This window comes from Balaenoptera musculus, chromosome 18, assembly GCF_009873245.2.
Source record: "Balaenoptera musculus isolate JJ_BM4_2016_0621 chromosome 18, mBalMus1.pri.v3, whole genome shotgun sequence".
In the NCBI taxonomy this organism is placed as follows: domain Eukaryota; kingdom Metazoa; phylum Chordata; class Mammalia; order Artiodactyla; family Balaenopteridae; genus Balaenoptera; species Balaenoptera musculus.
Window position 1 is genome coordinate 79,117,116 of NC_045802.1, and position 27,228 is coordinate 79,144,343.

Below are 27,228 nucleotides of genomic sequence, written 5' to 3' on the forward strand. Positions count from 1 at the left end.
TGCTCTGGGGGGCGCGGCTCACCCGCTGGCGGCCTCCCTGCCCTTCCCGGAGGCCAGCGCTCGCCTCCCCGGGTGCTGAGCTGCAGGCCCTGCTCCAGGCCCGGCCGCTTCCCTGGACGTCCTGGGGGCAGCGGGCACCGGGGGTGGCCGTGCTGGGGCCCTGCCTCCCGCGCCCCCCGCCTCCTGTCCGCGTGGCGGCCCCGCGTCTCCCCGGGGAGCTCTGCCCAGCCCACCGGGCACCTACGCATCCTGGGAGGCCGCTGGCTTTGCCCCAAGCCCACCCAAGGGGCTCTCCCCGCAGGCCTCTGACCGAATCTCGCCGCCCGCAGCTCCTGGCCCTACGGCTGCTTCCTGACGGGAAATTCTGCCCCCTTTGTGCAGCCCTCAAAGAGCCGAGGACGAGACGTGTGATGGGCGACTCATTTTATTTCCTTTCTTGGAATTATTTCCAGCTGAATAATAACTCTCTCAAAGGAGAGAATACCACAAAATATACTTAGTAATTTTTGTCTAATGAATCATTTTAGAGTTATTTGCACACACAGGAGGATAAAACAAGGAACACTGAGTCAACAGCCGAGGGTTTATACGAAATCAGATAATTAAAAGATCGTGACCAAATGGCAAAGACGCCCTCATTACAAGAATAAGAAGAGACGCTGAGTTTGTAAACTTCTGAATGATGCCGTTCCCGGTGGAGCATCTGAAATAAAACGCACTCTTGTGATTCCAGCGATGGTGTCTCCTCTGTGAGCTGCACGTATGTACATGCGGGGCTCGCGGACGGGTCTGTAAACAGTCGGAGCTGTAAAGCACTGAATCGAGGTGAAGGCCAACGAGCTACTCAAATACGTGAAAGTGAACGTCCACTAAAACGCTGATGTAAACATCAGTCCACCCACTTCTGCAACAGTTGTTTCAACCCGGGGGGCTCGAGGGTCTTTCTTTTGTAGAGAAGGCTGTCACCCTCTGACTTTACGGTCTAGGACAGTGTGACGCACGCTGACATCCCAGTAAATCCTCAGGAAAAATCACTGTCGGTTCTTTCCTGTGGGGTCGCCAGGCACAGGCAAGCGGAGGGCGGTGTAACCTGCAGCCGTGATCGTGGAACCTGGCCTCTGGGGCTGCAGACTCGCCCTGCGCCTGCCAACGTCGAGGGGAGCTCCATGTACACCTTTTCCGAGGCTGCGATCCGGGTGGATTCTGGTCATGTTTCCACCACTTGAAGTGATACCACCGGCTGCATCTCCAGTGGACGTTCTGGTCTATTTAAAAATAGCAACAAAACGCTCTTGCTCCTTATTTTAAAAAGGGAACACCCAGTGAATACAGTACTTTTATCTCCTCCATCTGTCATCACGTTCTTTGCCAAACATTGCCTCAAATCCTTTGTGGAACAAAGTAGAAATAAATAAAGAGAATAAATCAGATGGGGCCACCAGGTGCGGTTCTGGGAAGGGAACTTCCAGCTCCAGCAGAGATGCCGGCTGTGAGCAGGCGTGGTCGAGGGACGGAAAAGGCCCAGGGTCCGGGCCTCTGCTGGGACCCCTCCCTGTGCTTTTGTCCAAGGAGCCTCCTGGGTTCTGCAGCTCCAGGGGGCCGACCCCAAGCCTGGTGTAGGCTTCCCGAGACTCCTGGCCCCCTGCAGGGGTCAGCCTGGACCCCCGCAGCCACGTGCTGACCACCCTCCCGGAGGTGGGCCGGCCCCGGAGCCAGCGACCTCGGTTCTGTCCACGCTGGCTCTCAACTGGTGGGAGTGAAACTCAGCAGGTGAGACGCCCACCCCAGGGTCCCTATCCCAGAAGTCGGGGTCATCATCCAGGTGCCCAGACACTGGACACGGGCAGCACTGTGGGTGCAGGTAACTCTCATGCTGCAGACACCCCTGGCTGGGCCCCGAGCACTGCCTGCTCTATGGAGGGGGGGACGCATACCTGGAGGGGTGACCGAGGGGGGCCCCCAAGCGGCCCTCAGACGTGCCCAGTGTTGACGCTGAGGACGTTTCCAGTCTGCTGGATGTTAAGTTAATGGCCTGGTTGGAGAAGGGGGGGCGGCAGGAGTGAGCCCCTCCCTGGACGGAGCACAGCTGGCTGCACACCTGCTGCCTCCACCTGGCCCCCTGCCGAGCTCAGGGCCGCTCGGGCCACCATGCCCGTTCATCCCCTCGGCAGACCTGTCCTGGGATGAGACGGGACAGAGCCAGTTCTTACTCAGCGCCTATCAAAGCTCAGGTCAGAAGCCTTGTCTGTGCAAGTGAACCTTCAAATCGGAGAGCAAGGGAGGGCGGGCACCCGTCAGGGTAGCTGCTCCGGGACGAGCAGGGATCCTCCAGGGAATCACTCAGCTGTGATGGCAGCAAGCATCACGGAGCCTCAAAGGGCAGAGCACGCTTTCCGCAGAGGGATGTCATCAAAAGCACAGCGTGGGCGCTGGGGGAGCCCCACCCAGCTCGGCCTGGACCCCCGTGGCCCCTGGGACTGAGCCCCCCACACGCCAGGTTTCAGGCCGCTTCATGGCTGCGACTAAGGTTTCAGCTGCACACGGTGTGACCCTGTGTCTGTGCCTCAGGACAGAGGCTGAGGGAACCGCTCGGAGAACTAACGGCAAGACAGTGACAAAATCACCTCCAGGCAATGTGATGACCGACCAGTGGTTTTTATTTCCTTCCTTGTCCTTCTATACAGTGTTCAAATATTCTAGACAGAAAGTGCATCGTCTAAGTGATGGAAAGAGCTGGAACTGAGCAACGTCTCTGGCGGGAAACACTCGGACGCTGTGCGGGAGGGCAGCAGGGCTGGAGTGTGCGTTCCGTCACCGACCTGTGCCCCGTCCAGGCCCTGCAGGACGCGCAGGCCCCGAGGAGGCTGCTGTGATGATGGTGGGTCAGACGAGACCGGGTTACTTTTCTCACCAGTTTCTGAATGAAAGCGTCCTTGGAATCGTGCACCTGAAAACAGCCTCTTCACGGCTCTGACGGTCACTGTCGTCTGGAATCGACTCCCCCTGGTTCGCTGGCTCCGGCCAGGCTGGGGGGACAGAGGGGCCACACCCGGATCCCAGTGTCTCCCTGACTGTCAGGCGGCTGTGGGGTCGTGGATGCAGCCCCCCACCCCCCCGGTGGTCACCATGTCAAACTGAAGCCCTCTGACTCTTTCCAGGACGGGCGGGGCCACTCAGGGCCACTCGCCACCCCGGCCGTGTCTGAGCCAGGAGGGGTCACGTCGGCACCTGCTGGTGACCCCGCAAGAGGCAGAGTGCCCTCAAAACCGACGGCCGCGCCCCAGGAGGGGACGGGACAGATGCACAGGAAGTTCAGCCCCGAAGGTCAGAACTTCCTGTGCAGAGACGGGCGTGAGCCTGACGCCCGTGAAGACGCCAGCTGTGGGCAGAGTGTCGCTGACGTGGCCAGAGTGTGCTGGCCGCAGGGCTCCCGTCCTCCCAGGGCCACTCACGACAGAGGACACGACCCTGCAGACTGGGCGCCGGCGCCCAGAGCCGAGGGTCACCGCGAGGAAGGAACGGGAGTGCGGCCTTGGGCCGCTGGCTCCCGTGAGGGCCTCACTTTGGAAGCGCGAACGTGTCGTTGGCCCTGAGGATGGCTGGTCTAAAGGACAGCTCGAAGGACCTCTGGTCCCTGAAGCTCTGGGCTCTGTACTTGGCCAGGTGTGCACCCCTGCCACCGCGTCCACGTCCCTGCGTGCCCCTCCCCGCCCTGGGGATGTCCGGGGGCCCCCCCGGGGCGGGGGTGCGGGCCAGGCCGCGGCCCCCTAGCGCGGCCAAGGGCACCGCAGAGCCTGGCGCTGGCTGGGGGCCGGGGGCCGTCGGGCTCTCCCCCTGCCCGCGTGGCTCTCCGCGACCCCCCTGGCCACCCCTGGAGGCTACTGGTCTCCGGGACGCCTCGTTTTTGCCTGCGGGGGGCGCCACCTCCGCTGCCCTGCTCACGGGCTGAGCCGAGTCAGGGGGGGCCGTCCTGCCGGCCTGGGCCTGGGCAGGGTGCACCGGGCTCCCTGGGGGGGGAGGAGCTGGGCTCTTTGCAGCCGGGGCGCCACGTCCCGGAGGGGGGCCCTCTGTGTGCCTCACCCGCTGCCTCTGCGGCCACTCTGGGCTCTTCCCAGTGCGCCGGCCGGGAGCCTCTGTCGGGGCCGCTGGGTCACCGTCCACAGCCTCTTGGGCCCCACTCGAGCGGGCCTTCTCACCCCAAACGCCTTCTCCCTTCCTTCCAGGACCGTCCAGACTCGCAGCCCCTGGGGGCCCCTCCTCTTGCCCACGGTGACTTTTTCCGCCGCCCAGGCTGGCCCTCTCCCCGCCCGCGACTTCCCTGGGGGCCTGGAGGTCGGGGTGCTTCTGGGCCACCCGCCCCGCCCTCGGCCCATCCGCCGCTGTGGACGCGGGGGGAGGCTGGCGGGAAGGCCCGGCACTGCCAGGAAGCTGTGCCCCGGGTAAGATGCACGGCCCGCCCTTGGCCTGCGGGTTCTCAGAAGGTGGCGGCCTAGTGCCCAGCGTGCGGCGCGGGGTCCCCGCCACCTGGCTCCCCTGTGGCACCGGGACATCCGGGGCTGGAGTCGGGGGCTTTAGGCTGCCCCCCCGAGGGCTCTGCCACGCAGCGCCCGAGATTCTGCCCCCAGCTGCCACCTTCCTTTCGCCTGTGACCAGTTCACCTGGAGCTGCCACGGGGGGCTCGACAGGCAGGGTCTGGGCGCCGGCGGCCTCCCGAGGGGGGGCGGGTAGGGACCCCGAGGCTCCGCACACGCTGTGGCCCCCGGGCTGGCGATCAGGCTTCTCGGCCGCGAGACCTGGGCCTGTGGGCCGGGCGGCGCCCCTTTCCTCCTGCTCCTCGGCCGCCCTGTTTCCGGGGCTCAGGGCATCACCTGGCGCCAGGGCTGGGGGACTCCTGGAGGCCCCTGCAGCCGTCACCCGCCCAGGGGCTTTGACACTCCTCGGCTGTGTCTGTTCATTTAAGGAGCTCACTCTGTTCTCGCCAGGATCATGGCTGGCGCTCCCTTCAGCCGTCAGTGGGGGCCGGGCTGGCTCCGGGGACGACGGGGGCCCCCTGTGTCCTTCCTGCTCACGCGGGGGGCTCTTGTCCACTGAAGGCAGATTCTCAGGCCTCCTCCCGTCCTGGGCCGGTGCTTCTGGCCTCATGGAGACACTCACCCTGCTCCTCCTGGGAACCCTGGGCGCCAGCGCTTGCCGACCGCCAGGGGCACAGCCGGCGAGTCCCCCCCATTGCTTTTCCGAGGCCGCGGACCGATGTGATGAGGTGCCGGCGTCACCAGCCGGCCTTTCCTCCCGTCCTGGCAGCAGAGGCGTCTTAGAACTCAGCTGGGACGCGTCCTCTCCCCACATGTCCTGGTGCTTCGGGAACCTGTGTGAAGTCCCAGGGCTGCGTCTGGTTTCCTTTCCTCCAGGGGAACTTTTCTGCGGTTTCGTCGTGGGAACTGCCTCGGGGACGCCTGAACCATGGCAGGCAGCACGCTGCAAAGGCGCGAGCGTTGGCTGTGCCCCTGGGTCCTGATGTGGCAGGGCGGGCAGGCTCAGACCTGCCGGGCTCAGTCCTGCCGACGACGGGGCGCCCTGGCTTCCACCCTGGGCCGTAGTGGGAGGTGGGGCGCCTGTATTTCCAGTCACACCCTCTCCTCCCAGAAGACGCCAGCCTTGGTCTTCAGGGCCTGATGCCCTCTGCAGGGTGGCAGGAGGGGGCGGCACCGTGTGGGCAGCCGGGAGTCTGGCTGCGAGCCGCGGAGGCTCCACGGCCGGCTGTGTGCGCCGCGCGGCCTGGGCGGCGTGCGCCACGAGCGGGGGGATTTGCCCTGGCTCTCTCTCTTCTGGGCAGTTCTCCTGCACAGCGAAGAGGGGCTCTGGCTCCGAGTCTGCAGTCATCCCTTCCGTTTCATCCTCTGAACTGCAGACGGTCAGGGTGACTTCAGGGGCAGCCCCTGGTCCGCCCCCCACGAGCCCAGGCCGGGGGCCCAGCCTTGCTCCCCTCGCCCCCTGGGCAGCCCCCGTGCCGCCCGGGCTGTCCGGTCCCGGTGGGCTCATCACGGGCTCGCGGCCAGGAAGGACTTCACCCCTGGGGGAGGCGGGAGAGGGGGCCGCCCTGGGGACACACTCGGGCCCCGCACCTGGGACCACTGTTTGCGGACCGTCCCTGGGGGCGGTCGCCCGGGGCGCGGAGGGCTGGCGGGGCTGCCCCCACCCTGGCGCTTGGCTCCCACCGGGCGTCTCTCGCGCGCGGGGGGCCGTGCCCGTTTCTCCTCTGGGCGCGCGGCGCAGATCCGCGCGGGTGACTCTGGCGCCGTGGGACATCCAGCTGTGGGGGCCGCAGACGACGGTGGCGATGCTGAAGGGCAGCAGGGGCTCGGCCGAGACGGCCAGGAAGCGGGCGGGGGGCGCCCGGATGCAGGTGCTGGCCAGGGTGGCCGTGCGGAGCACGCGGCGCTCGGGCCGGTGCAGCACGCGGCGCTCGGGCCGGTGCAGCGGGCTCCGCGGCAGGCGCCTCTTGAGCTCGTCCGCGCGCAGCGGCAGGAGGCCGGCCTCCGCACAGCGGCAACCGCTCCGCGCAAACGTCTCCCGCAGCTTGGCCAGCGCGGCGCTCCGCCTGCCGCCCACCTTCGGCAGGGGGCCCCCGGCGGCTCTGGGCGGCTCCGCGGGAGGCTTCTCCTCGGCCTCCTTCTCCTCCGCGGCCAAGAACACCTTCAGGATGCTCTTCACGGAGCTCCTCCCGGCGGGGAGCCCCCGGGGCTTCTCGCGACCCAGCGGCTCCCGGCCCCGGGCGGGGCGGCCGGCTCCCTCCCTGGCCTTCTCCAGGAGCTTGTGGACGGTGGCCGCCACCAGGCTCCTGCCGGGGCCCTGCCTGTCCTTGAAGATCAGCCGCCCCACCTCCCGGGTCCTCTTGAGGCACGGCTCCCGGCCGGTGCCCATGAACTTGGCCTTGAGGAGCTGGAAGCGTGTGGGTCGCCGCTGGGCGTCCTGGGGCTCCGGCGCCCGGCTGGTCTTGCTCACCCCGCCTTCTGCCCTCCTGGCGGGAGGAGGCTCCCGGGGCCCGTCCTCGCGGTCGGTGACGTAGACCAGCAGGCTGCTGAGGATGGCTCGGGCCGCCGGGTCGCGTGTCACCCTGCTGACCTTCTTCTTTAGGGCTTGGACATCAATGGGCGTCTTATTGCTGCAAATCCTGCCGCTCTTGGGGCTGTGGGGAAAAGAATGAATCGTCACAGATTTTATCATCATTTTTTCCTGGGTGGCTCCTTGGAACATATCTTATGGGACAATCCCATTTAAAATACCCCAAGAAGTCCAGGAACAGAAGCCTGGGCGCCAAGCGGCTTGGATTCTAGTGTATCCCTGTGGCAGCCTCGGAGAGTCAGGGTCGCCCACCGCCTAGAACTTTGGGTCACTATTTCCTTTTCTGTTAACTGGCCATTGTTTCTGACCTGTACCCTCTGCAGGGCTTTGGAGAGCTGACACTAAGTGGCTTTGGGAAAGCGCTTTGGAAAACTACTTGTATGCATAAGGTATTTACATATTTTTTTGTAGTGGGCATGTGTTTCTTGCATAAGTTAGGAGAAAAGCATAAAGAGTTTACATTCTCTGTGTGTTCTCTGCTTTCCTCTAACTGTACTGCATTATATTCTGATTCAGTCCCAAGGGTGCCATCCCCAGAGCTGACTCTGAGAGCAGCAAGGAGTGAGACCCCAGGCCCTGGGCGGGTCAGGCAGCGGGAGACTCAGCTGTGGGGCGGGAGCTGGGGTGCGGCCCCCAGAGCAGGAGGGAGTGGGCTTCACTGCCCAATAGAGGGGAGGAGGGCTGGGGGCACTGGCCGGGACCTGCCCTCCTGAGCCCCCTCGGGAACACTCCCAGAGAAACCCCAAGGCTGAGGGGCCTGAGCCCTCACCCTCCATGGCCCTGTCCCCGAGACCCCTTTCCCCCAGCCCAGCCGCTGACAGGGCTGTGACCTTGAGGGTCCAGGCTGAGAGGCTCTCCCCTGAGGGCGCGTCTGCCGAGCACTGACAAAGCCGGAGCCTCCTGCCTGGTGGGGCTCCCACCTCTCCAGACGGTAGTTTGGCAAAGACGTGCCCAGAATTGCAGCCAGCCATCAGCCCGGCTAGCTGTTTATCCCAAAGGGACGATCAGGGCGCAGAGCAAAGATTAGTGTGCTGCGTGTGACACTGGAAACGGGACACATCCTAAGTGCCTGACACGGGGCAGGGGGCCTCAGAAAACATCACATCTGAGTTTGAGGGAAGACAGTCTACAGCAGGAAAGTGCTCAGGACGCAGCCGGCGGAGACACAGACCGAAAGCAGGCTGGAAGGGAACGTGCGAACATACTTTTCTTTCTGTACTTCGCAGAAGAGAGAGCTCTGTTTCTGGAAGCTGCACACAAACTTCTTTTAAGAGCTGTTAGGAGCGCTTCCGTGATGGTAGGACAGCAACGGGGCCCCTGCTGGCCTCACCGCCTGACGGGTGAGCCCCTTGGGTGAGCCGGGCGCCCGTCCACTGGCTGGGAGTGGATCCCGGACGGACAATTACTCCTTTCAAGGAGCGAGGGGGAGTGAATGTAACCGCAGAATTTTCCGTGGAGCCCCGAATTTACCCCGACGCAGTGAACCCACACGGAATGCGGCTGCTCCCATTACCCTCAGATGCCAGAGGACCTGCGCGCCCAGAGCGAGGTGACCCCACCAGAAGCCCCAGCTCAGACGTCTCAGGGACCCAAGACCTGCATTTGCAGCAAGTCCCCTGGGTGGCCATAGCTGCTGGCCCTGGGAGCCGCTTTGAGAACGGCCGGGATGGAGCGAGAGCTTTCCAACCTCAGACAGCTGTGGGTTTGACCCCGACGTGGTGGACGAGGCCCCTCCAACAAACCCAGAGCTGAGCCCACTGAGCCCTGAGGTGGCAGGGCCGGCGCGGCTGCGGGGTGGCCACAGCCGCAAACAAATGACAGCTGGATCTGGGGCCGCACCGGGAATCTGAGGGGGTCGGGCTGTGCTGAGCCCCGGCCAGAGGGGGACGTGCCCTGGGCTCGCTGGGCAGCCAGACTCCAGTGCACTGGCCCTCGACTGGTCCCCGCTCATGCCCACCCCAGGGCCCGAGCAGCCTGCGCGCCGGGCGTCTCGTGTCCCCTGCTGGGGTCCCCGCCTGAGCACACAGCCCCCAGGCGCCGCCCCCAGCACATCCCCGGGGTGCCTCCCGCTGTGCGCTCCTCATCCTTGCCTGAGGCCTGGGTGCAGCACAGAGCACGTGGAGTGTGGCTTTGCGTGGCCCCCTAGTGGCACACAGGCTCCGCGCGGGGAGACTGTCCCTTCCCCGCTTTCCCAGGGCTCACAGCAGCACCTGTGGAAGGGCCCTGGCCGCCGGGTGTGTCCCGGAGCGCCTGCCCCGCCCTGCACCTTGCCCCTGCCCGCCAGCCTCTCTGCCCTGCTCTCTTCCGCTCCCCTCGAACTCTGGCCGTGCTGTGCTCTGTCCCAGCTCCACACTTTCCCCACGCTGAGCCTTCTGGCCTGGCACAGCCATGCTCCTGACGAGCTCCTATTCATCCCTCAGGACCCGGTTCTGATGCCCCTGCTTTCCCAGCGGCCCGGATGCCTTGTCCCCACTGGTCCTGTGAGGCCTCTTAGTGTCCCCTGCAGGGTGACAGTCCCAACCTCTGCACCCCGAAGTCACTGAGTCAGAGTGGACGGCAGGCGATCTCCCCTGGGGAGGCGAGGTCCTTCTGTCCAGACTTCAAGTCTGCCTGTCCGGCCAGACTTGAAGGCAGGCCCAGCACATTCTTTTGGGACCTCCCTGCACCCAGGGCCCCTCGGGCCTGGGTGAGAGTTCCCACCCATCACGGGGGGTCGGCCCAGCCCATCTCGGCCTGGTCAGCGCTGCCTGGAGGACCGGTGGGCCCGTGGCTTCATGTCCAGCCCCTGGCGGCATGGACGTGACCAAGCCCATCCCAAGACAGGGGTGGAACATATTTCTCTCAGGGGCCAATCTAAACAGTAGGGCTGCAGCAAACGTTCCTCATTTAGTCCTGTCAGTAACTCTGGCTCCCGAGAGGTCACTTGAAAACACAGGGACACCAGAGTCACTGTTGGCGACACACCCCTTCCCATCCCGGTCACCAACCGGACCCCCCTGGCATTCACCGGTGGGGCAGGACGCAGACCCTGCATTCCCAGCTGAGGCCCTCCACCCCATCCTTGTCCTAAAACGGCAGCAGCGTCCAGCACCTCTGGGGGCCTGTCCCCTCCACGGGGGCAGCCTGTCCTGCTTCTTCGAGGGCCTGGTTGGCCTGGGCCTGCTCTACCACGCGTCAGCACGTGTCCTGGGGCAGCGACTGGATGTCCCCCGGCCCCCGTGTCCCCGCTGAGGTACGGGGTCTCCTGGGGCACAGGGCTGGCCGTCCCGCCGCCCTGGCAGGGGCACTCTCTGCGGCACTGAGACCCCCTTCCCCACTCGCAGCCATGACCTCCCTCCAGGCCGATCCCCTGCGCCCCGAGAGCACGTGTGCTGCCCCAGGACACACAGTGAGTTCACCTCTGCCACGCGGCCATGCTACCTAACGTCGCCGCACGGACACTCTTCCCCCAGCTGTGGGCCTGGGGGTCGGGGGGCAGAGGCAGGGACACGTCACCCCCTCGTCCTCCTGGCCTGGGGCAGAGATGGCGGCCGCTCACTCGGGATGCGGAAGGGGGACATCCGCGCACCGTGTCCTTCTGGCTGCGGTTCTTCCCACGTCCCCGTGGAGCCGCGAAGGCCAGGGGGACAGCGACCTTCCGAGCCACCCCTCCCCCAGCGCCAGGCGGGGCCTGCACACAGCAGGCGCTCCATAGATGCCTCGCCTCCACTCGGAGGAGACGGGGAGGAGGAGAGGCTGTCGTCCCCCGTCTCTACGGGCCGTTGGCGGGGAGCTGGCGGGCGGCTCTCACGCGGACTGCAGGCCCCAGCTTGCACACCCCTCCTCAGCGGCGGTTCCCCCACCGAAGCACAAATGCACATCTATCGACTGCGCTGTACATTTCAGTGACCGGGGAGCTACCGGCTGAAACTTGCCAATGAGTCAGAGTCTGACAGCCTGAACCTCTGTGTTTCCTGGAAATAAGCCTGGATAAAGGCTGGTGGGCGCCCTCCGGGCCGGGGCCCGCGGTCCTGCTCCTGGGCCTTCCAGCCTGGCCCTGGTCATGGTGCACAGAGGGCCGTCCGTCCAACCGGCTGCCTGAGGCCCTGAGGGTTGGATGCTATTTCAGGACCTGAGATTTAAATAGCAGAGTGTTCTGGGGACACTCCCCTCACGTCTAGTGACAACTACTGCTGGGTGTGCGTGTCTGTGTGTGTGTGTGTGTCTCTATTTGTGTCTGTGTGTGTGTGTGTCTGTGCATGTCTATGTGTGTCTGTGTCTGTGTCTCTGTGTGTCTCTATTTGTGTCTCTCTGTGTGTATGTGTGTGTCTGTGTGTGTCTATGTGTGTCTGTGTGTCTATTTGTGTCTCTGTGTGTGTGTCTTTGTGTGTCTGTGCATGTTTATGTATGTCTGTGTCTGTGTCTGTGTCTCTGTGTGTCTGTGTGTGTCTATGTGTGTCTGTGCGTGTGTCTGTGTCTCTGTGTGTGGGTATGTGTGTGTCTGTGCATGTCTATGTGTCTCTGTATGTGTGTGTCTCTGTGTGTGTCTGTGTGTCTGTGCGTGTCTCTGTGTCTGTGTGTGTGTCTGTGCATGTCTCTGTGTGTCTGTGCATGTCTATGTGTGTCTGTGCGTGTGTCTGTGTCTCTATGTATCTGTGCGTGTCTGTGTGTCTCTGTGTGTGTGCCTGTGTGTCTGTGTCTCTGTGTGTGTGTCTGTGCATGTCTCTGTGTGTCTGTGCGTGTGTCTTTGTGCGTATGTGTGTGTCTATGTGTGTCTGTGTGTCTATTTGTGTCTCTGTGTGTCTGTGTGTCTCTGTGTTTCTGTGTGTGTGTGTGTGTCTCTGTGTGTGTCTGTGCGTGTGTATGTGTCTGTGCGTGTCTTTGTGTCTGTGCATGTCTATGTGTGTCTCTGTGTGTCTGTGTGTAGTGAGAGGGAGAGAAAGCAATGCAGCAAACGGGGCCCAGTATTAGTACAGTAACAGTGGGTGAAGCTGGGTGAAGGGTATATGGATTCTTTGAGCTGTTTTGTGACTTTTGTGTGTTTGAAGTACTTGAAAACAAACGATTAAGATGGGACAGGGAGAAAGCAAAGCCACCCTGAAAGCACAGATGGCCCTGGGCCAGTGGGGACACTTGGGACCCTGGAGGGGGGGTCTCTGGGTTTCCCCTGGGCCTGTGCCCCCAGGGGGGCTGCAGTTCTGAGAGGGCCCTGTGGTCAGGCTCCAACCAGCGAGTGTTTACTCGTTTGCGTCCCCGGGGGGCTGGCAGTTGAGGGGAGATGCCCCTGGGGCCGGACATGGGCTCTGGCCGGGTGTCATCGGGCACCAGAGCCTGAGCGCCATCCAGGGGAAGCCACGGCCAGTGTGTGGCCCGGCGCCGGAGCCACTCTTAGTGACGGGGGCGCGTGGAGCCCCCGAAAGCCTCGAGGCTGCCATTTCCCCCACGTTGGTTTTGCCCTGTAGCATCCGGGGGTGCTCGCGTTGTATTTCTACCTCTTAACTGGAAATGAGCCAACACGGGAGCTATTTTAACTCCACTGCTCACGGTGTCCGCGCTCTTACCTAAGAGTTACTCCCACCTTTGGGGTGAATTTCGGTGATGAGGCTTTAAACCCCACGTTTGGGTGAAACGTCAAGCTGGGTATTTCCTGCTCCATCACGTGGCATCTGGTCCGTTTTTCCCATCCCGTCTGCTCCGGGTGCTGGGTTCATAATTCACCGAGGGCTCTGCCTGCAGATTCGGGGCTGTGGTGAAGCCTCGACGGGTCTGGGAGGCCGGCGGGGCGGTCAGGGAGCAGGAGCCCCTTGTCGGACGGCCTCTTCCACCCCTGAACCCACAGCACGGGGCGGTCAAGCGCCGCCGCGGCGCCTCCTGCTAAGGAGGCCCAGGTTCAGGGGTACGTCTGGTGGTGAGGCCACTGGACCCTGCTGGACCCTCCGAGGGGGCCCTTCTGATCCTGCCCCGCGATTCAGCCCCGAGTGGCTCCCCCGACCTCGGGGGGCGGGGGAGGGGACATCATCTGGCTTCCAGACATGAAAACGCTGGGAAAATGATGGGAAATCTAATGCACAATCTCTTAACCAAAGAGTCTGGGGACAGGAATTAATTGAAATCTGCCTGAAGTCTGGAAACTCACCGCAGTGCAGGGCGTGCACCTGTCCCTGGGGACGCAAACCCTTCCTGCCGGGCACCGCTAAGACGGGGGTGTGGCCACAGATGCAGGAGGGAAACAGCATGATGGCACATGCGTCAATGGAGTTTCAGGCAAGAGTTAAAAAAACTGAGGGGGACAAGTGTGATGACATAGAAAAATATCCAGAAAACCGTCAAGTGAAAAATTCCCCAAGCAAATCATATGTAATGTGTAATTCCTATTTGTGGAGGGAAGTCGTGTGTGTGTGTGTGTGTGTGTGTAACACACAAATGCATGTATGCAAACCCCCCCCCCCCTTTCCGGCCGTATGTGTAGAGAACTTTCTGGAAGGACACGAAGGAATCGTGACCCACGGTTTCTCTGGTGCCTGGTGATGTGAGTCAGGGTGAGGGTTTGGAGGAACCCTGCTTCCCACATGCCCCATTTATGGGGTTGAGTTTCTGAAGCTGTGTGCAGGTATCACTTTTCTAATAAAAATGAAATCAGCAAGTGTTAAATTTTAAAAAATTTGAGTAGGTATGGAATTCTCGTCATTACTTTTTATGGTTTTGTTTTTCTTTTCAACTTTTGTATTTCTCTGGAATAGGAAAAGGAAATGGGGAGATAGTTTCACTCTTATTTTATGATGCTGGTGAATTTCTATTCATGTGTTTTAATTTATAATCAGTCTATAAGTAGACTCACTCCCTGATTCTCAGGATGGGTTTAATTCTCCTACATCGTCACTGAGGTGGAGACCAAGTGGCCTCCGATCCAGCCGCCCCCATCCTCTGATCACTTCCCTTCCGCGCAGCAGACTGCGAAGGGCCGCTTTTAAGGAGAGCCGGGGACACGGGACGGACCCCACACAGGAAGCCCCACCTGCCGTGTGTGTCTGGGAAAGTGTCGACTTACCTTAACTGGGTTCTGTTCCTGGAAGACAATTCTCATTAATCTCCCAGCCCCCCTAAACCTATCTGGACCCCGCATGGTGGAGCGTCCCCCCCCTCTGCCTCTTCTGACTGAAAAGCATCTTGAGCAGCAAAGGTTAGTTCAGTTATTCAGAAACGTGGCGTGGAGCCCACTGTGTTACTATGTGCAGGATGGCCCAAGGTTTCTCTCCAACACAGCCGGGAGCCACACTTGCCCGAGGAGTGCAAAGTGACGGATTCTGTGGAAAACACGCCCGTCCCGTCCCCTCGCCCAGGACGCCGGGAGGCGCCTCGGGGCCGAGTGTCTGCGTGTCCGGCAGGGAGGCGCCCGGCTGTGCTCCCAGGCAAGCCTTCAGCACGCGGGGCCTGCGGTCACAAGACGGGCCCAGCCAAGCCGCCAAAGCACGTGTTACACGTCAATCACCAACCGCTCCTTTACTCACACCAGAGGCTACTTCAAAGAGATTCGTGTCCAAGGTTATTTTTAACAAGAGCAAGTGTGGAGAAGCCCTGGCCACGGGGAACGGGGCCAGCTCTGTCCTCGTCAGCGAGCCCGGGGCAGGGCGGCACATGGGAGGGCGCTTCCTGGCTTCATCCGTTAGTCGTTCTAAGAGAGGCTGGTGTTAAACCTAGTGAGATGGAACATGTGGGCTGGAGCTGAAACACAGCGCGTGGGCCCCCCCGAAGGCGCCAGCACTGGCTGCTCTTCCTCCTGCTCTGGACACACGGCGGTGAGGACGCAGACGCAGCGCCAGGTGAGGCCCCGTGAGGCCGGGGAGCCAGAGGCGTGCAGGTGTCGGACCGCACGTCTAAGAGCTAGAAAGAGACCGCGCTGGGCGCCCCGCAGACAGAGGAGGCGCTCTGAGCAGAGCCGTCGTGGTTATGGGTGCTGTCGGGGTCAGTGAGCAAATGCGTTAGTTTCGCGGCAGAATAAAATACACCGAGTGTCCAAGAGGCCCTTCGTGACCTTGCGTGTGGAGGTGGAGGCTGTCGAGCCCAGAGGGACGTCAGTGAGGCACTAGGCTTGGCCAGGACAGGAAGACTATTCTCATGGGACAGACGATGTGTTTTATACAGCAGCTAGGCCTCTGCAATTGGGAGGAAAAGTTAAGATGTGGCGTGAGCTGCGGGTGCCCCCCCGGGGCCCCAGAGCGGGCTGGGCAGGGGCTGGGGTGGGGGGCTTTACTCCTCCTCCGTGGACAGGCGGTAGAGCGCCTCCCCCAGGCGCCGCAGCGTCTCTCCGTGCTCCAGCTCGCGGTACAGGCCCGCGGGGACGGCGTCCAGGCCACGCAGCAGCCCAAACAGGCAGCCGGCGATGGCCCCCGTGGCCCCGCTCTCGCCTGCAACGAAGGACGGGCCCTCAGGGCTGCACGCTGGTCCCTGGCCCCCTTGCCCCCTTGCCCCCTTGCCAGGAGGCCGGGCCATCTCAGCCTCCGCCCTTGGCCTCAGCCAAAGCCCAGGTTTGCTCCGGGCGGTGCCGGGGAAGGGGGCAAGGGGGTCCCCTCCCCTCGTGGGACAGCCGCACACCCTGGTGCGCTCGGGCCTTTGCAGCCCCGGGCGGCACTCAGGCGACCACCTCCCGCGGGTCCCGCCCACGCGCTTTCCACCCCCCGCCACCCCCGCTTTGGGCTCTCAGCCTCCTCCCCCCCAGTCCGCCCACGGCCCTGGCCCGCTGCCCCTTCTCCACTCCCCTTGCCCCGGGAGGTGTCGCGTCTCCACACCTGGGCACCCGGAGGTCCCAGCAGTGTAGGTGGGGAGCCCGGGCCCAGCAGGAGGGCCTGGCTGGTAGCCTCTTACTTCACACTCGCGAGAGGGCGCATCTCACCTCCGTGGAACATGGCCCGGTGGCAGAGCTCCGTCCAGCTGCCCTTGGCTCCTAAGAGGGCATCGTAGGCAATCATGGGGGCGTCGTGGCCCCGTCGGCCCCCTCGACCTTCCGAGCTCCATTTCCTGTAGGTCTGGAGAAAGCGCCACAGGTCAGAGGCACAGGCCGCGGGGAACCATGTCCCGTGCGTTAGAGCACGAGCTTCCGGGTTCATCTGCGCGCTTATGTGACGCCCCTGTGTGCCAGGCATTGCCCCAGGGCTGCGGGTGGACGCTGAGCGGGAAAGACTGGCTTCCCGTGTCTCTCACCCGAGCCGTCCCGCAGATAAACAAACACGCCAGCTGCCGGGCAGCAGAGTCTATGACAGAGACAGCCGTCAAGGGGTCTGGAGTGCTGTGACAGCACGGCCGGGCGCCACTGCGTGACGTGCGGTCTGCGTGGGGCACAGGGACAAGTGAGGCCGGGCAGGGGTGCCGCGTGTGGTCAGGGCCGCAGGCCGGCCGGAGGACATGGTGGGGGAGGCGACGGTGGCCTGAGCAGCTGGTGGCTCAGAGCAGGTCCCTGTGGGTCTGTGGAGGAGGCTGACGAGGAGCAGGGGCCAGATAGGGCCGGGAGGTGGGCGCGGGCAGGTCACAGCCCTGTGCCTTAGCAGCGGAGTCAGTGTCGGTTTGGGGCAGCAGCATCTCCACAGGAAGAACGGTGTTTCTGAGTCTCTCTGCATCGGGGGGCCCATGAGAGATGAATGAAAGGGCGGGGGGAAGCACCTAAAAAGGGAAGGGTGGACCCTTCCTCTCCCCCTGCTCCTTCCTGACACCTGGAATGCAGATGTGCTGGCTGGAGTGGGAGCAGCTAGTTTGGACTCTGAGGTGTGCTCGCCGAACAGCAGAGCAGCCAGACAGAAGGATCCTCAGCTCCTCACTGCAAGGGGCTTCTGACTCAGCTCTGAGTCCCCTGACGTGAGGATAATGAACTTCTATCTTGGTTAAACCGCAGTCACAGCGGTTTCTCTTATGCTACCAAACACGATCCCGATGATTTCAGCCACTAGGGGGATTTTCTCAGCATGGGGAATGCCGGTGGTTTGCACAGACTTATTCATCCCTCTATCCCCAGTCCCTAGAAGAGATGAAGTGAGATGGACTATTTTCACATTTTCAACTTTTCTAGCACAAATCGTGCTTATAATCAGAGAAAATGAAAAGATAAAAGCACCATCCATTTCAAATGGGCTTCCTTTGAGAAGCCTGCCACGGCCCCCCTTTCCAGCTGCTCCCTCAGCCCACCTCCACCGCGGGGTTCCGTACAGCCGGGGGGGGGTGGGCGGCGGCCCCGACAGCTCCTGCTCCCCAGCCATGTCGGCCCGGCAGACCTACCTTGTCCCTCTCCTCCGCGTTGTAGCAGTCGGGAAAGCTGGCTTCATTCTCCGTGTCCTCACTGATTTTTCTCTCCTCCAAGTAAAACTGCCACTTAGCTTCAAAGTAAAACCAGTGCTCCTGGTATTCTAAACACAAAGAGCAGGTGAGTGGGCTGTGGCGGCCGTCTAGCTGGGCGCCGTGGGCAGCAGGCGGGAGGGAGGAGGCAGAGCCCACGCCCTCTGCCCAGTCTGGGGCAGAGGAGGGCCTGGCGCCTCACCTTAACTATGGCTCCGGAAGTTCGAAAATGCTCACATTGTAGCTACTTTGAAATGCCAGCAAGGAAGATGGAGATCGAAACCAACCCAAAGAATTGCTTGACAATGCACTGAACTAAGGCAGTAATCACAGAATTTTTAAGTGGCTTCTTTTGAAAATTCTGAACCTGTGTATTTTTTTAAAAATTAATTTTATTTATTTTTGGCTGCGTTGGGTCTTTGTTGCTGCGCGGGGGCTACTCTTCATTGCAGTGAGCGTGATTCTCACTGCGGTGGCTTCTCTTGTTGCAGAGCACGAGCTCGTGGCATGCGGGCTCAGTAGTTGTGGCCTGCGGGCTCAGCAGTTGTGGCGCACAGGCTTAGTTGCTCCACAACACGTGGGATCTTCCCGGACTGGGGCTCGAACCCGTGTCCCCTGCCTTGGCAGGCGGATTCTTAACCACTGCGCCACCAGGGAAGCCCTGAACCTGTATATTTTTATTAATTCAACACTGTGCCTGCAAAGTCAGGAGAGAGGACGTTCGCTATCCCTAACTAGCAGCTTGACCTGCAAGCCCCAGAGGCGCTGAAGCGACTTTTCTGGAGTCATTTTAGGAAGATGCTGCCGCGAAGTCTGGAGCAGCAGCTGCAACGGCTCGTGGGTGACGGGGGGGGGGGGGGGGGTGGGGGGGGCGGCGCCCGCGTCTCAAGGACCCAGAGGGGATCCCCCTGCTCGCCTGACCCGCTGCCCTCGGGCCAGGCGGTACTGCAGACCTCCTTTGTGGGGTGAGCCTGTCACACGGCCCCCCCAGTCTGTCCAAGTCTGCCCTGGGTGTGGCTGGAGCCCACCTCCTTCTAAGGTGCGGGGGGACGGTGTCGGGAGGGAGGCCGGGCTCACCTGCCAGGTGCCGGATGGTCCTCTTACAATACTCCTCGGCCAGAGGGACCGTCCTCAGCATGTCTCGTCCCCACTGCTCCAGCCGCTTCCCCTGAACGGCGTACGACGCGAACAGGGCCGTGCACAGGGACCCGAGGAAGCCTGGGGTGGCAGGAGAGAGGGTCAAAGTTGGCACCAGCCACGCCCCCTCCCAGGTGCTGGACACGCTGTGTCCCTGGGCTTTGCTAATTTGACCTTCAGTTACCGTCTGCAAGGGGGCAGCGGTGGGGTGGGGAGAGCACGGTCCCCGCCTCCAAGCGCTGCTGTTGGAAGGGGTCCAAGCCCAGGCGAGCACCTGCCGAGCTGCCCTGCGAGCAGCCACGGGAAGCGGGGCCCCAGGGAGGCGTCAGCCGCGACCACTTCTGGGGCAGCGACGAGCGTCTGGTTCTCGCGCCCGGGGTCCAGCTGCCGTCCTGACTGCCTGCCACCACCCACCTCCCGTCACGGGGTGCTTCAGCTCCAGATCTGGGACGCGACGCTCCCAGGCAATAAAGGTAAGAAAAATTGACACTTGCCTCCAAAGGCAGTTCAAAAATTGCAAAGGAGAGTGGAGTTAAAACGTGCTTCCTGGTATTAAGTGTGTGCTGTCCGACCCTAGTCACCAGCTTAGAAATATATAAATTACCCAGCTCTTAAACATGTGAAACAACATTTCTTTAATAAGAGTGGGCAATAAATTAACTAATGTCCTAGATGTTTAAATTCTCGTACTCATGGCATGGTTTCCAAACGTCCAACATTTTCCTGTTGGAAGGCTGTTTGTGTTTAATTCACTTCTGCTGAGTCGGGGGTTAGCAAACTCCTCTCCACCACCCGGACGTTGCCGCCCGGCTGAATTACATGGCTTTGTGCTCAGAGATCTGACGGGCTCATCCGTGGGGTCCGTGGCTCAGCGGCCGCGCCTGCTGTGGACTCAGCGGCGTGTTTTACCACGTCCACGCCTCAGGTGCCACGGCGCCCGCGCTGGCTGCTTCGTGGAGGGCACAGGATGGCCCTCGCAGCTCAGGGGGCGACACCAGTAAGCCCGGACCCTGCAGGTGACCTTGAAAGGGGCACAGTCACCGAGAGCAGCTGGCACCCTCGACCTCGGGGGCCGGGAGCCGAGCTCAGCCAGAGCTCAGGAGGGTTCTCCATTCCGGAAGTTTGGAGCTGTCTGCTCCCCGGTCACGTCTCAGGGGCGGGCGCTGGGCCAGCAGGCCTGCCCTCCCTCTGCAGCCCGGCCCTGGGGGGCAGCCAGGAGTGTGGGCCCCCTGCGCACCCCGAGCGGTGCTGTTATTCGACCCGCTTTGTCCTGACACACGGGGCGGGGTGGGGGGGTGGGGCGGACTCGGCCAGGGCGCGGCGCACGCGCGCACAGCGCCCACGGGGCCCGACGGCGGGGCCGGCGCCCCGCTGGACAGCCCGGCAGAAACGCTGGCTCCCGGGGCTCCAGCCAGACCCCAGGCTCGTTCGGAACCGGTGCCGTCCTGCTTTTCTTGTGACGTGACCGACTTTGAAGCGGGGAGAAGGCCTTCCCGTCCGGCCTCCCCACGCCTCCCCGCCGCCCGCGGCTGCGTCACCTGTGGGATGGTTGTGCGTCATCCGGCCGCACTCCAGGCTGACCTCGAGCAGCGTCTCCAGCCGCCCCGGCTGCCAGTACCGCATGCCCACGCACATCGCCTTGGTGGCAGCACCAAACCCGGAGCCTGCGTGGAACGTGGGATACCTGGTCTCAGACCTCTGTGCCAGTGATTCCAACGCTGGCAGTCTAGCGCTCACGAACCATATGGAGATGTACAAAAACTCTGTGCTACCATGTTTATCACAGGGTCACTTAAATGGGTCAGAAATAGGGAAATTGCCCACACTCCTGACAAAGAAAAGAGAGGAAAGAAATTGCAGAGCAGCCATATGCAGCCGTTAAAAACAGGATTTTTGATGGGATGAGGAAATGCTCCTTCTGGGAAAACGTAGGAGAGAGAATTGCACGCACAGTATGTCTTCAATGATGTGTTTCCTCTTTTTAAAAGCAGCTTCATTTAGTTATAATTGACATACAATCAACTGCACATATTTAAGGAATGCCAGTTGTCCCGACAAAAATACACCTGTGAAACTGGCACCTAAATAAAAATTGCAAACATATCTATCACCCCCAAAGTTTTCTTGTGCCCCTTCTGCCCTCCTCACCGACCACAGGTTCGTTTGCATTTTGTAGAGTTTTATATAAACAGACGCGTGGCTTGCCTTTTCATTCTCTTAGCAGAGTCATCAGGAGGGCAGAAGAATGCATTTGGGAAGCATTCCTCCTCTTTACTTTCCTGGAAGAGTTGTGTACAGTTGGTACCATTGCTTCTTTAACTGTTTCTAGAATCTCCACTGAGGCCACCTGGACCCAGAGTTTTCTTTGTAAGGTCCTTCATAGATTTAATGTTATTACCTGGGTGACCTGTTTAGTCTTGAGTGACCTTTGGTAGTTTATGTATGTCAAGGAATTTATCCATTTCATCTAAGTTGTTAAATTTATTGGTATAAAACTTTTAATAATATACCTTCACTGTACTTTCAATTTCTGTAGAATCTGTAGTGACGTCACCCCCTCATTGTCGATACTGGTAATTTGTGTTTTCCTCTTCTTTTCTTGATCTTTATGGCTAGAAGAGTATCAGTTTTTTATCTTCGTAAAGAGTCAGCTATTGGTTTTGTTGATTTTCTCTATTATTTTTCTGTTTTCTATGCCATTGATTCTCACTCTGACTTTCAATTTTTCCTTTCTTTCATTTTCTTTGGGCTCTTTTGCTCTTTTTCTAGTTTCTTACTGTAAAGATGAAGTCATTGGTTTGAGAACTTGCTACGAAGTCTCTGCCTATAATTGTGGGTTTGTCTGCTTCTCTGTGCAGCTCTATTAGCGTTTGCTCCATCTATTTTGAAGGTTTGTTACGCGGCACATAAACTTCCAGGTTTGTTACTTCTCCCGACGAACGGGTGCCTCCTTTTTCCCCTGGTGACATTCTTCACTTTGGGTGTTTTTGAAGGAGTCACTCCAGCTTCCCTTTGATTAGTGTCAACCGGCGTGTCTTTTCCCATCTAACCTGTTTGTATTTAAAGTGCGTCCTTTACAAGCAGCACAGAGTTGGGACTTGCTTCTTTGTCCCATCTGACCTTTTGTTTGGGGTCCTTAGACCACTCTCGTTTGCTGTGATGGTTGACAATGAGGTGATGGCATCATCTTGGTACTGGGTTTCCTGCCTATCCTACCTGTTATTTGCACCCTTCTCTCTCTTTCCTGCCAAGAGGACGGCACGTTATGGAGTGGGAAGATTCGCTTCCGTCCGGATGAGTATTCCCGCGGGTGGGGGACGGAAAAGACCATCACGGCGCAGCTCCAGCAGGGAGGGGCCCACAGGGGTCAGAGCCGTGGAGCACTCAGCGCGCAGACCGGCTGGAGCCGGCTTTCCTCGTGGGGAGGAGAGGACTCGAGGTCTGTGTGGTCTCTGCTCCCCGCTCCCGGGGCCGGGCCAGGCGGCGGGCCGCGTGCAGCCTCCCGGGCTGCGGGGGAGGCCCTGTCCCCTCCCCACGGGGCAGATGTGGTGCCGGATGCGGACCCACAACGGAGAGGCGTCTCCTGCCAGGGAAGGGGCGTCTGGGCCAAGGGCCGCGCCTCCTGGTCCCCACAGAGGGGACCGTCCAGCCAGCGCTGCCTGGCCCAGCTGAGGGCCCAGGTCGCATGACAGCTGCTCCCCCAGCGAGTGTCATTGAAAGGGTTCCATTTCGTGTCTGGCTGGCTTACGAGCTGTCACTGTTCGGGGGTTTGAGCAGCTGCCTTGGGTCCATCTTCGCGGGACACTGCCCCACTTCAGGGCTGAATGGGGCCCTGACCCTCGCAGCGCCCCCGTGCTGGGGTGTCAGGCATTTGCTTTGACATATTTGATAAACGCTGCGGCACCTCGTTATTACTTTTAATGCCACATCTTTTAGAGAGGGTTAAATAATAAAAGTCAACACCTGCGTCCTCGCCATTTCCACCGACTCCCTGCCCCACTGGTGGTGTCCTCCTGCCCGAAGGACGTCCTGGGCATCTCTCCCTGGGCACCCGCCCGGCATGAACTCCTCGGTTCGTTTGCCTGCAAAGGCCACTTGGCCTTCACTCGGGAAGGCGTCCTCTGGGCGTCGGTCTGGCCGGCGCTCGCTCTGCACCCGGATGGCTCTGCTTCGGACGCGCACCTGCCGTCCTCGCCTTGGCGGTCAGTGCTGCAGGCGCGTTCCTCTCTTCATTATTAGTTTTGAGCGGTGTGTTTGCTATGTGCCTTGGTGTAGTTTGTTTCGTGTTTCTTGTGCTTGGAATTTATTGAGTTTCTTGGGCATGTGAGTTTATGTTTTTGACCATATTTGGAAAAATGTGGCCACTATTTCTTCCCATCTTTCTTTGTCCCCCCTCCTCTCTTAAGGACTCCAGTTACAGGTGTGTTAGTGCTTTGACTTGTCCCGTGGCTCCCTGGTGCCCTTTCCACATTCTGGGGTTCTTTTTTTTTCTGTATGTCCCATTTTGGATAGTTTCTATCGCTGTGCCTTCGAACTCAGGAATCTTTTCTTCTGAAATGTCTAATCTGCTGTTAATCTCAGTCAGTGAATTTTTAAACTCAGACATTGTAGTGTTTTTCTCTAGAACTGTGATGTAGGTCTTTTTTATACCTACATGTCTCTATTTAACCTTTCAAAAGTATAGAATACACACTATTTTATATCCTCACCTGGTAACTTTAATGACTGTGTCAGGGCTCGTCAGTTCTGATTTACTGATGTTTGTCTTTATTATGGACCATGTTTCCTGCTTCTTTATGTGCCAGTAACATTTGATTTGATGGCATCCTTCAAGGTAAACCCAGAGGGACAGGTCTGCCCTCCGCGTCAACCCGGAGGGCGGGTCCAGGACCCCAGGAGCAGAGGCCCTGGGGGCAGAGACTGCAGCTGCCTGATAACGTCACCCCGAGGACACATGATATCATCACAGAGACAGACATTTATGCAGGTGGTGTGTGCTTTCCTTGATGCACTGGCTAAAAATAACACATTTAAAGGGAAAGCAGTGGGAAAACGTTCCTTAAAATAAACCAGGGCTGGTGACAGAGGAGCTGGGGACGCTAGTGGCCCTGAAGCCGGCGGCCAGGCTGGCGGGCTCCCTGGGCGGCCGGTCAGGGGGGTGACAGGCAGGGTAGCGTCGCGGGGCCCTGTAGCCCCGTGGCCTGAGAGGGAGAGGAACTCATGCTCTGACCTTTCTCATTGAAGGGTGTGTGCCAGGCCAGGAGATAGTTGTCGGGCTTCAGCTGCAAGCAGCCCTCGACAGTGGCCGGGTCCACCCGCTGCCCCGGGAGCTTCTCGAGCACGTCCACGTAGCGCCGCACCATCTCACGGTACAGGTCGTCCAGGCACCAGAAGTCTGGGGCGGAAGGGGGTGTGTGGAGGGCAGGGTCAGACGAGGGGCGGGTGGAGGGCAGTGACAAGGGAAGCCACGACCAGCGTCCGGCCCCATCCCCCCAGGAGGAGGGAGAGCCTGGGGTCGGCTCACAGGACCCTGGCTCCCCGGAGGAGCCCGACCGCAGACGAACAATGCGCCGTGGATCTCACTGAATTTCGGATGTTGTATTTTGCTGCTGTGCCTCTTCTAGTTACACACCAGAATCTAGAAAAACCCAGGATCCTCATACACGGCTCACGATTCTATCCCTGAGAGGCCCGACTGGCCCGAAACCTGCCTGTTCCTCGGGCCCTCGGGGACCCACATCCAGGGTACGGGGAGCTGACCCTCTCCCACCTCCCTGTCAGCGAAGCGGCCAAGTCCCCGCTGCCCACCGTCCCCACTGCCTCCTCGTGGGAAGGCGTTCTGGGGACAAGCGTGGTCTCGAGTCCCTCGGAGATCACGGGCCACAGGACAGGGGCACCCAGGCTGTCACCTGGGTGGCACCGGGTTTGGCTGACCTGTATCTGGGTGACCTCACGTGACGCCCCCCCACGCGCCCACCACTGCAGGGTCAGGCTCCTGTCTGTCTACTCTTTCCTCCCAGACAAGGCTCAGCGAGGGGCGGTCACTTGCCGAGGCCAGAGCTGGCCAATGGATTTCGATCGCAAAGCCTGAGCACTTCTGCCATTAAATGAATCCGCAGCGTGGTGGATAGAGGCCACGCACCCTCCAAAGTTGGGGCCCAAGGTGCCTGGTCACACGGAGAGCAGACTGGACAGTGCAGGGCAGGGCGCACCTGCCAACACAGCTGACGGGCACCAGGGACCCGGCCTGGGCGGGGCTGCGTCTCAGGCCTCGGGGGCCGCCCCTCCCCTCCGGGAGTCTGCCTGTCTTTGGAAGCCGCGTGGAGAGCCGCTGTCCGTCGGGGCCCCTGCAGTACTGCGTGCGCAGCAGCCCCAGGAGGCGGGCGGTGCTTCAGCTGCAGGCAGGACGCTGTCTGGGGTCCAGGCCACACTCACGGTGTGACGCTGGGCAGGCTACTCAGCGCCAAACAGTGAGTGTGGACTGGACCCCACTCTGCGCGTCGGCTCCCTTGTCTGTAGCCCCTCGTGATAAAGTCGACCTGCAGGGCGGCGCGAGCACCCGATGACGCCGCCGCACTTAGAGCAGCACCGGCCACAGTCAGAGCCTGTGGTCGCTGTGACTCAGGGGCTCAGAGGCCCCTTCCACAGGCTGCAGTTTGTTAGTAAAGAAAAAAGATGGGCTGTTTGAAAACTAAACTTAAATGAAATTCCAACTTGGATGTTTAGGGAGCTGGAAACACGTCCGCTTGCCGAGTTTCTGGGGGCGCAGGCCCACCTGAGCGTGCCCTGGTGACCCGCTGGCCAGAGGGTGTGTGTCCGTCCAGCTGCGCCCGCAGCCGTCGGAACCAGGCCCGCTGCCACCGTCCTCACCCAGGGCGGATTCCGCCCTATTCCTGCCAAGAGGACGTGACTCGATCCACCCCGGGGGAGCATGTTCTCGTCAGGGGCCGAGCCGGGAGCTGTCCTGGGGGCCGCCGCATGGGACGGAGACACGCCGTGGGCTCTGCCAGGCGAGGGCCAGCACGAGGGCACACGGACTGGCACAGAGGGACACGGGAACCTGCCTGAAAGCCGCACAATCAGCCCCCGCTGCCCCCAGTTTCGGAGTTTGCAGACTCAGAAGGACGCTTGCTGCGCCAGCTTGCTGTGACACTGTCTTATCCGAGGTGCCTTGGCTCTCCCCCCGGCTACTTGGGACCCGGCAGAGCAGATGGCATTCCTGTGCGGTGACAGCAGAGCTAAGCCCGGCTGCTGGCACCGGCCGGCGGGGTGAGCACGTGGTGACACACACATTCCAGCCACTTCAGAGCCGGCTCGAGTTCTAATTTGGCAGTGATGTGCTCACCACTCGATACTCGTGGGGGAGCCGCGCCTCACAGACACCCGCCGCTTCTCTGAAACTCAGTGAGACTTGCTCCTAAATCACCCTGCTCCTTAGGAAACGTTGTCTCCCCTCAAATCGTAGCATTTTCTTAGGACAACTGGGAAACTGTAGCAACTCTCCAGGCTAAATCCTATTTTGGTAGGCGGCATTTTAACCACAGTTCATTGGAATTTAGAAGTAATCCCCCCAAAATATCACTGTAATGGGTCCAAATTTCAAACTGGCTTATTATTTTATGTATTGTTGAAATAAACTCAGAAGCAGGCTTACTACCTGCGGTGAAAAGCTGAGCCCTCATTCCAAACCCCGAAGCGAGCCTTTCGGTTGGTTTTAACCCTAGAGACGGAGGCTCGGCCGAGTGAACGTTTACAAAACAGTGAAAAGTCCGGGTTTGAGAACCTGAGGCTGCAGATGAGCAGAGAGTGGCAGTGTCACCCGAGAGGCTGCGTGGGAACACAACCCACGGCACGGCCGGTTTGCTGGGGACCCGGGTGTGACCAGCTGGTTTCAGCAGCCGCAGCGGGTGACCCCCGGGCTCCGGGCTCACCCTCACCGCGGGACCCCGCGCGCCCGCCCTCCGGCCCGCCGGCACGCCGGGGCTGAGCCTCACCTGTGACCAGGGCCCCTGCCGTCGTCATGTGCATGATGGTGTTGTCACTCACCGGCCACTTCTCTGGCGAGAGCACGAGGTGGTCCAGTCCCCCCACCTCTCCCAGCTCCTTCTGGACCTTGGGGCCCGAGGCGCTGTCCTCCCCGAAGGCATGTCCGTGCCCGAGGGCATCGCCCACGGCCCCCAGCAGCATCGCAGCCTGAAACTTCTCCATCTCTGCCGGCAGCTGCCAGGCACCCAGCCTTCAGCTCGCCCCGCTGGCCTCTGTTCTGGTCGTCGCGTCGCCGTCGGGAGCCTCCCCGAGTGGCCAGGCGCCCTCTTCTGCCCTGGGCGGCGGCACCAATGGGGAAACCGTCTGGGCCCGCAGCCCGCAGCCACGTGGTGCGCCCAGAGCTGGCTCTCCCGCGGGGGAACCTGCGGCTCAGCGCATCGCCGGGCTCACAGCCACCGCTTCGGGGGAGGTCTGCATGGCGCACGGGGAGATGCGCACGTTTCTGGAGCTTCCAGGTGTAATTCGCGCACCGTCGGGCTCACTGCGTTCGGTCCAGTCACGCACGTGTGTCAACCTTCCCCGCAGCCCAGGCTGAGGGCCCGCCCGAGCCCCTGGCCCCTCTGCTCCCCGGGCCTCCACCTACCCACTTGGTCTCTGCGGCTCTGCCTTTCCGGGACTTTCAAT

General features: G+C 61.0%; 2 protein-coding genes across 3 annotated transcripts; both read right to left on the reverse strand.

The window, feature by feature from the left end:
- Positions 1-2,636: 2,636 nt before the first annotated feature.
- LOC118884136 (collagen alpha-1(I) chain) lies at positions 2,637-14,492 on the reverse strand. Its single transcript, XM_036831521.1, has 3 exons — positions 14,150-14,492; positions 12,663-12,831; positions 2,637-7,186 (listed from the first exon to the last, which is right to left on the reverse strand). The coding sequence occupies exons 2-3, from the start codon at positions 12,755-12,757 to the stop codon at positions 3,559-3,561; spliced, it is 3,723 nt and encodes a 1,240-aa protein (XP_036687416.1). The 5' UTR covers positions 12,758-12,831; positions 14,150-14,492; the 3' UTR covers positions 2,637-3,558.
- A 94-nt stretch (positions 14,493-14,586) lies between these two features.
- On the reverse strand, positions 14,587-26,902 carry ADPRHL1 (ADP-ribosylhydrolase like 1). 2 transcript variants are annotated; one of them, XM_036831529.1, is made up of 8 exons: positions 26,553-26,902; positions 23,789-23,953; positions 20,097-20,222; positions 18,499-18,639; positions 17,365-17,492; positions 15,992-16,124; positions 15,353-15,506; positions 14,587-15,254 (listed from the first exon to the last, which is right to left on the reverse strand). In XM_036831529.1, the coding sequence occupies exons 1-8, from the start codon at positions 26,764-26,766 to the stop codon at positions 15,236-15,238; spliced, it is 1,080 nt and encodes a 359-aa protein (XP_036687424.1). In that variant the 5' UTR covers positions 26,767-26,902; the 3' UTR covers positions 14,587-15,235. The 2 variants fall into 2 exon arrangements, with proteins under 2 accessions (XP_036687424.1, XP_036687425.1); XM_036831530.1 differs by having other exon boundaries at positions 14,587-15,506; positions 26,553-26,901.
- Positions 26,903-27,228: the final 326 nt, after the last annotated feature.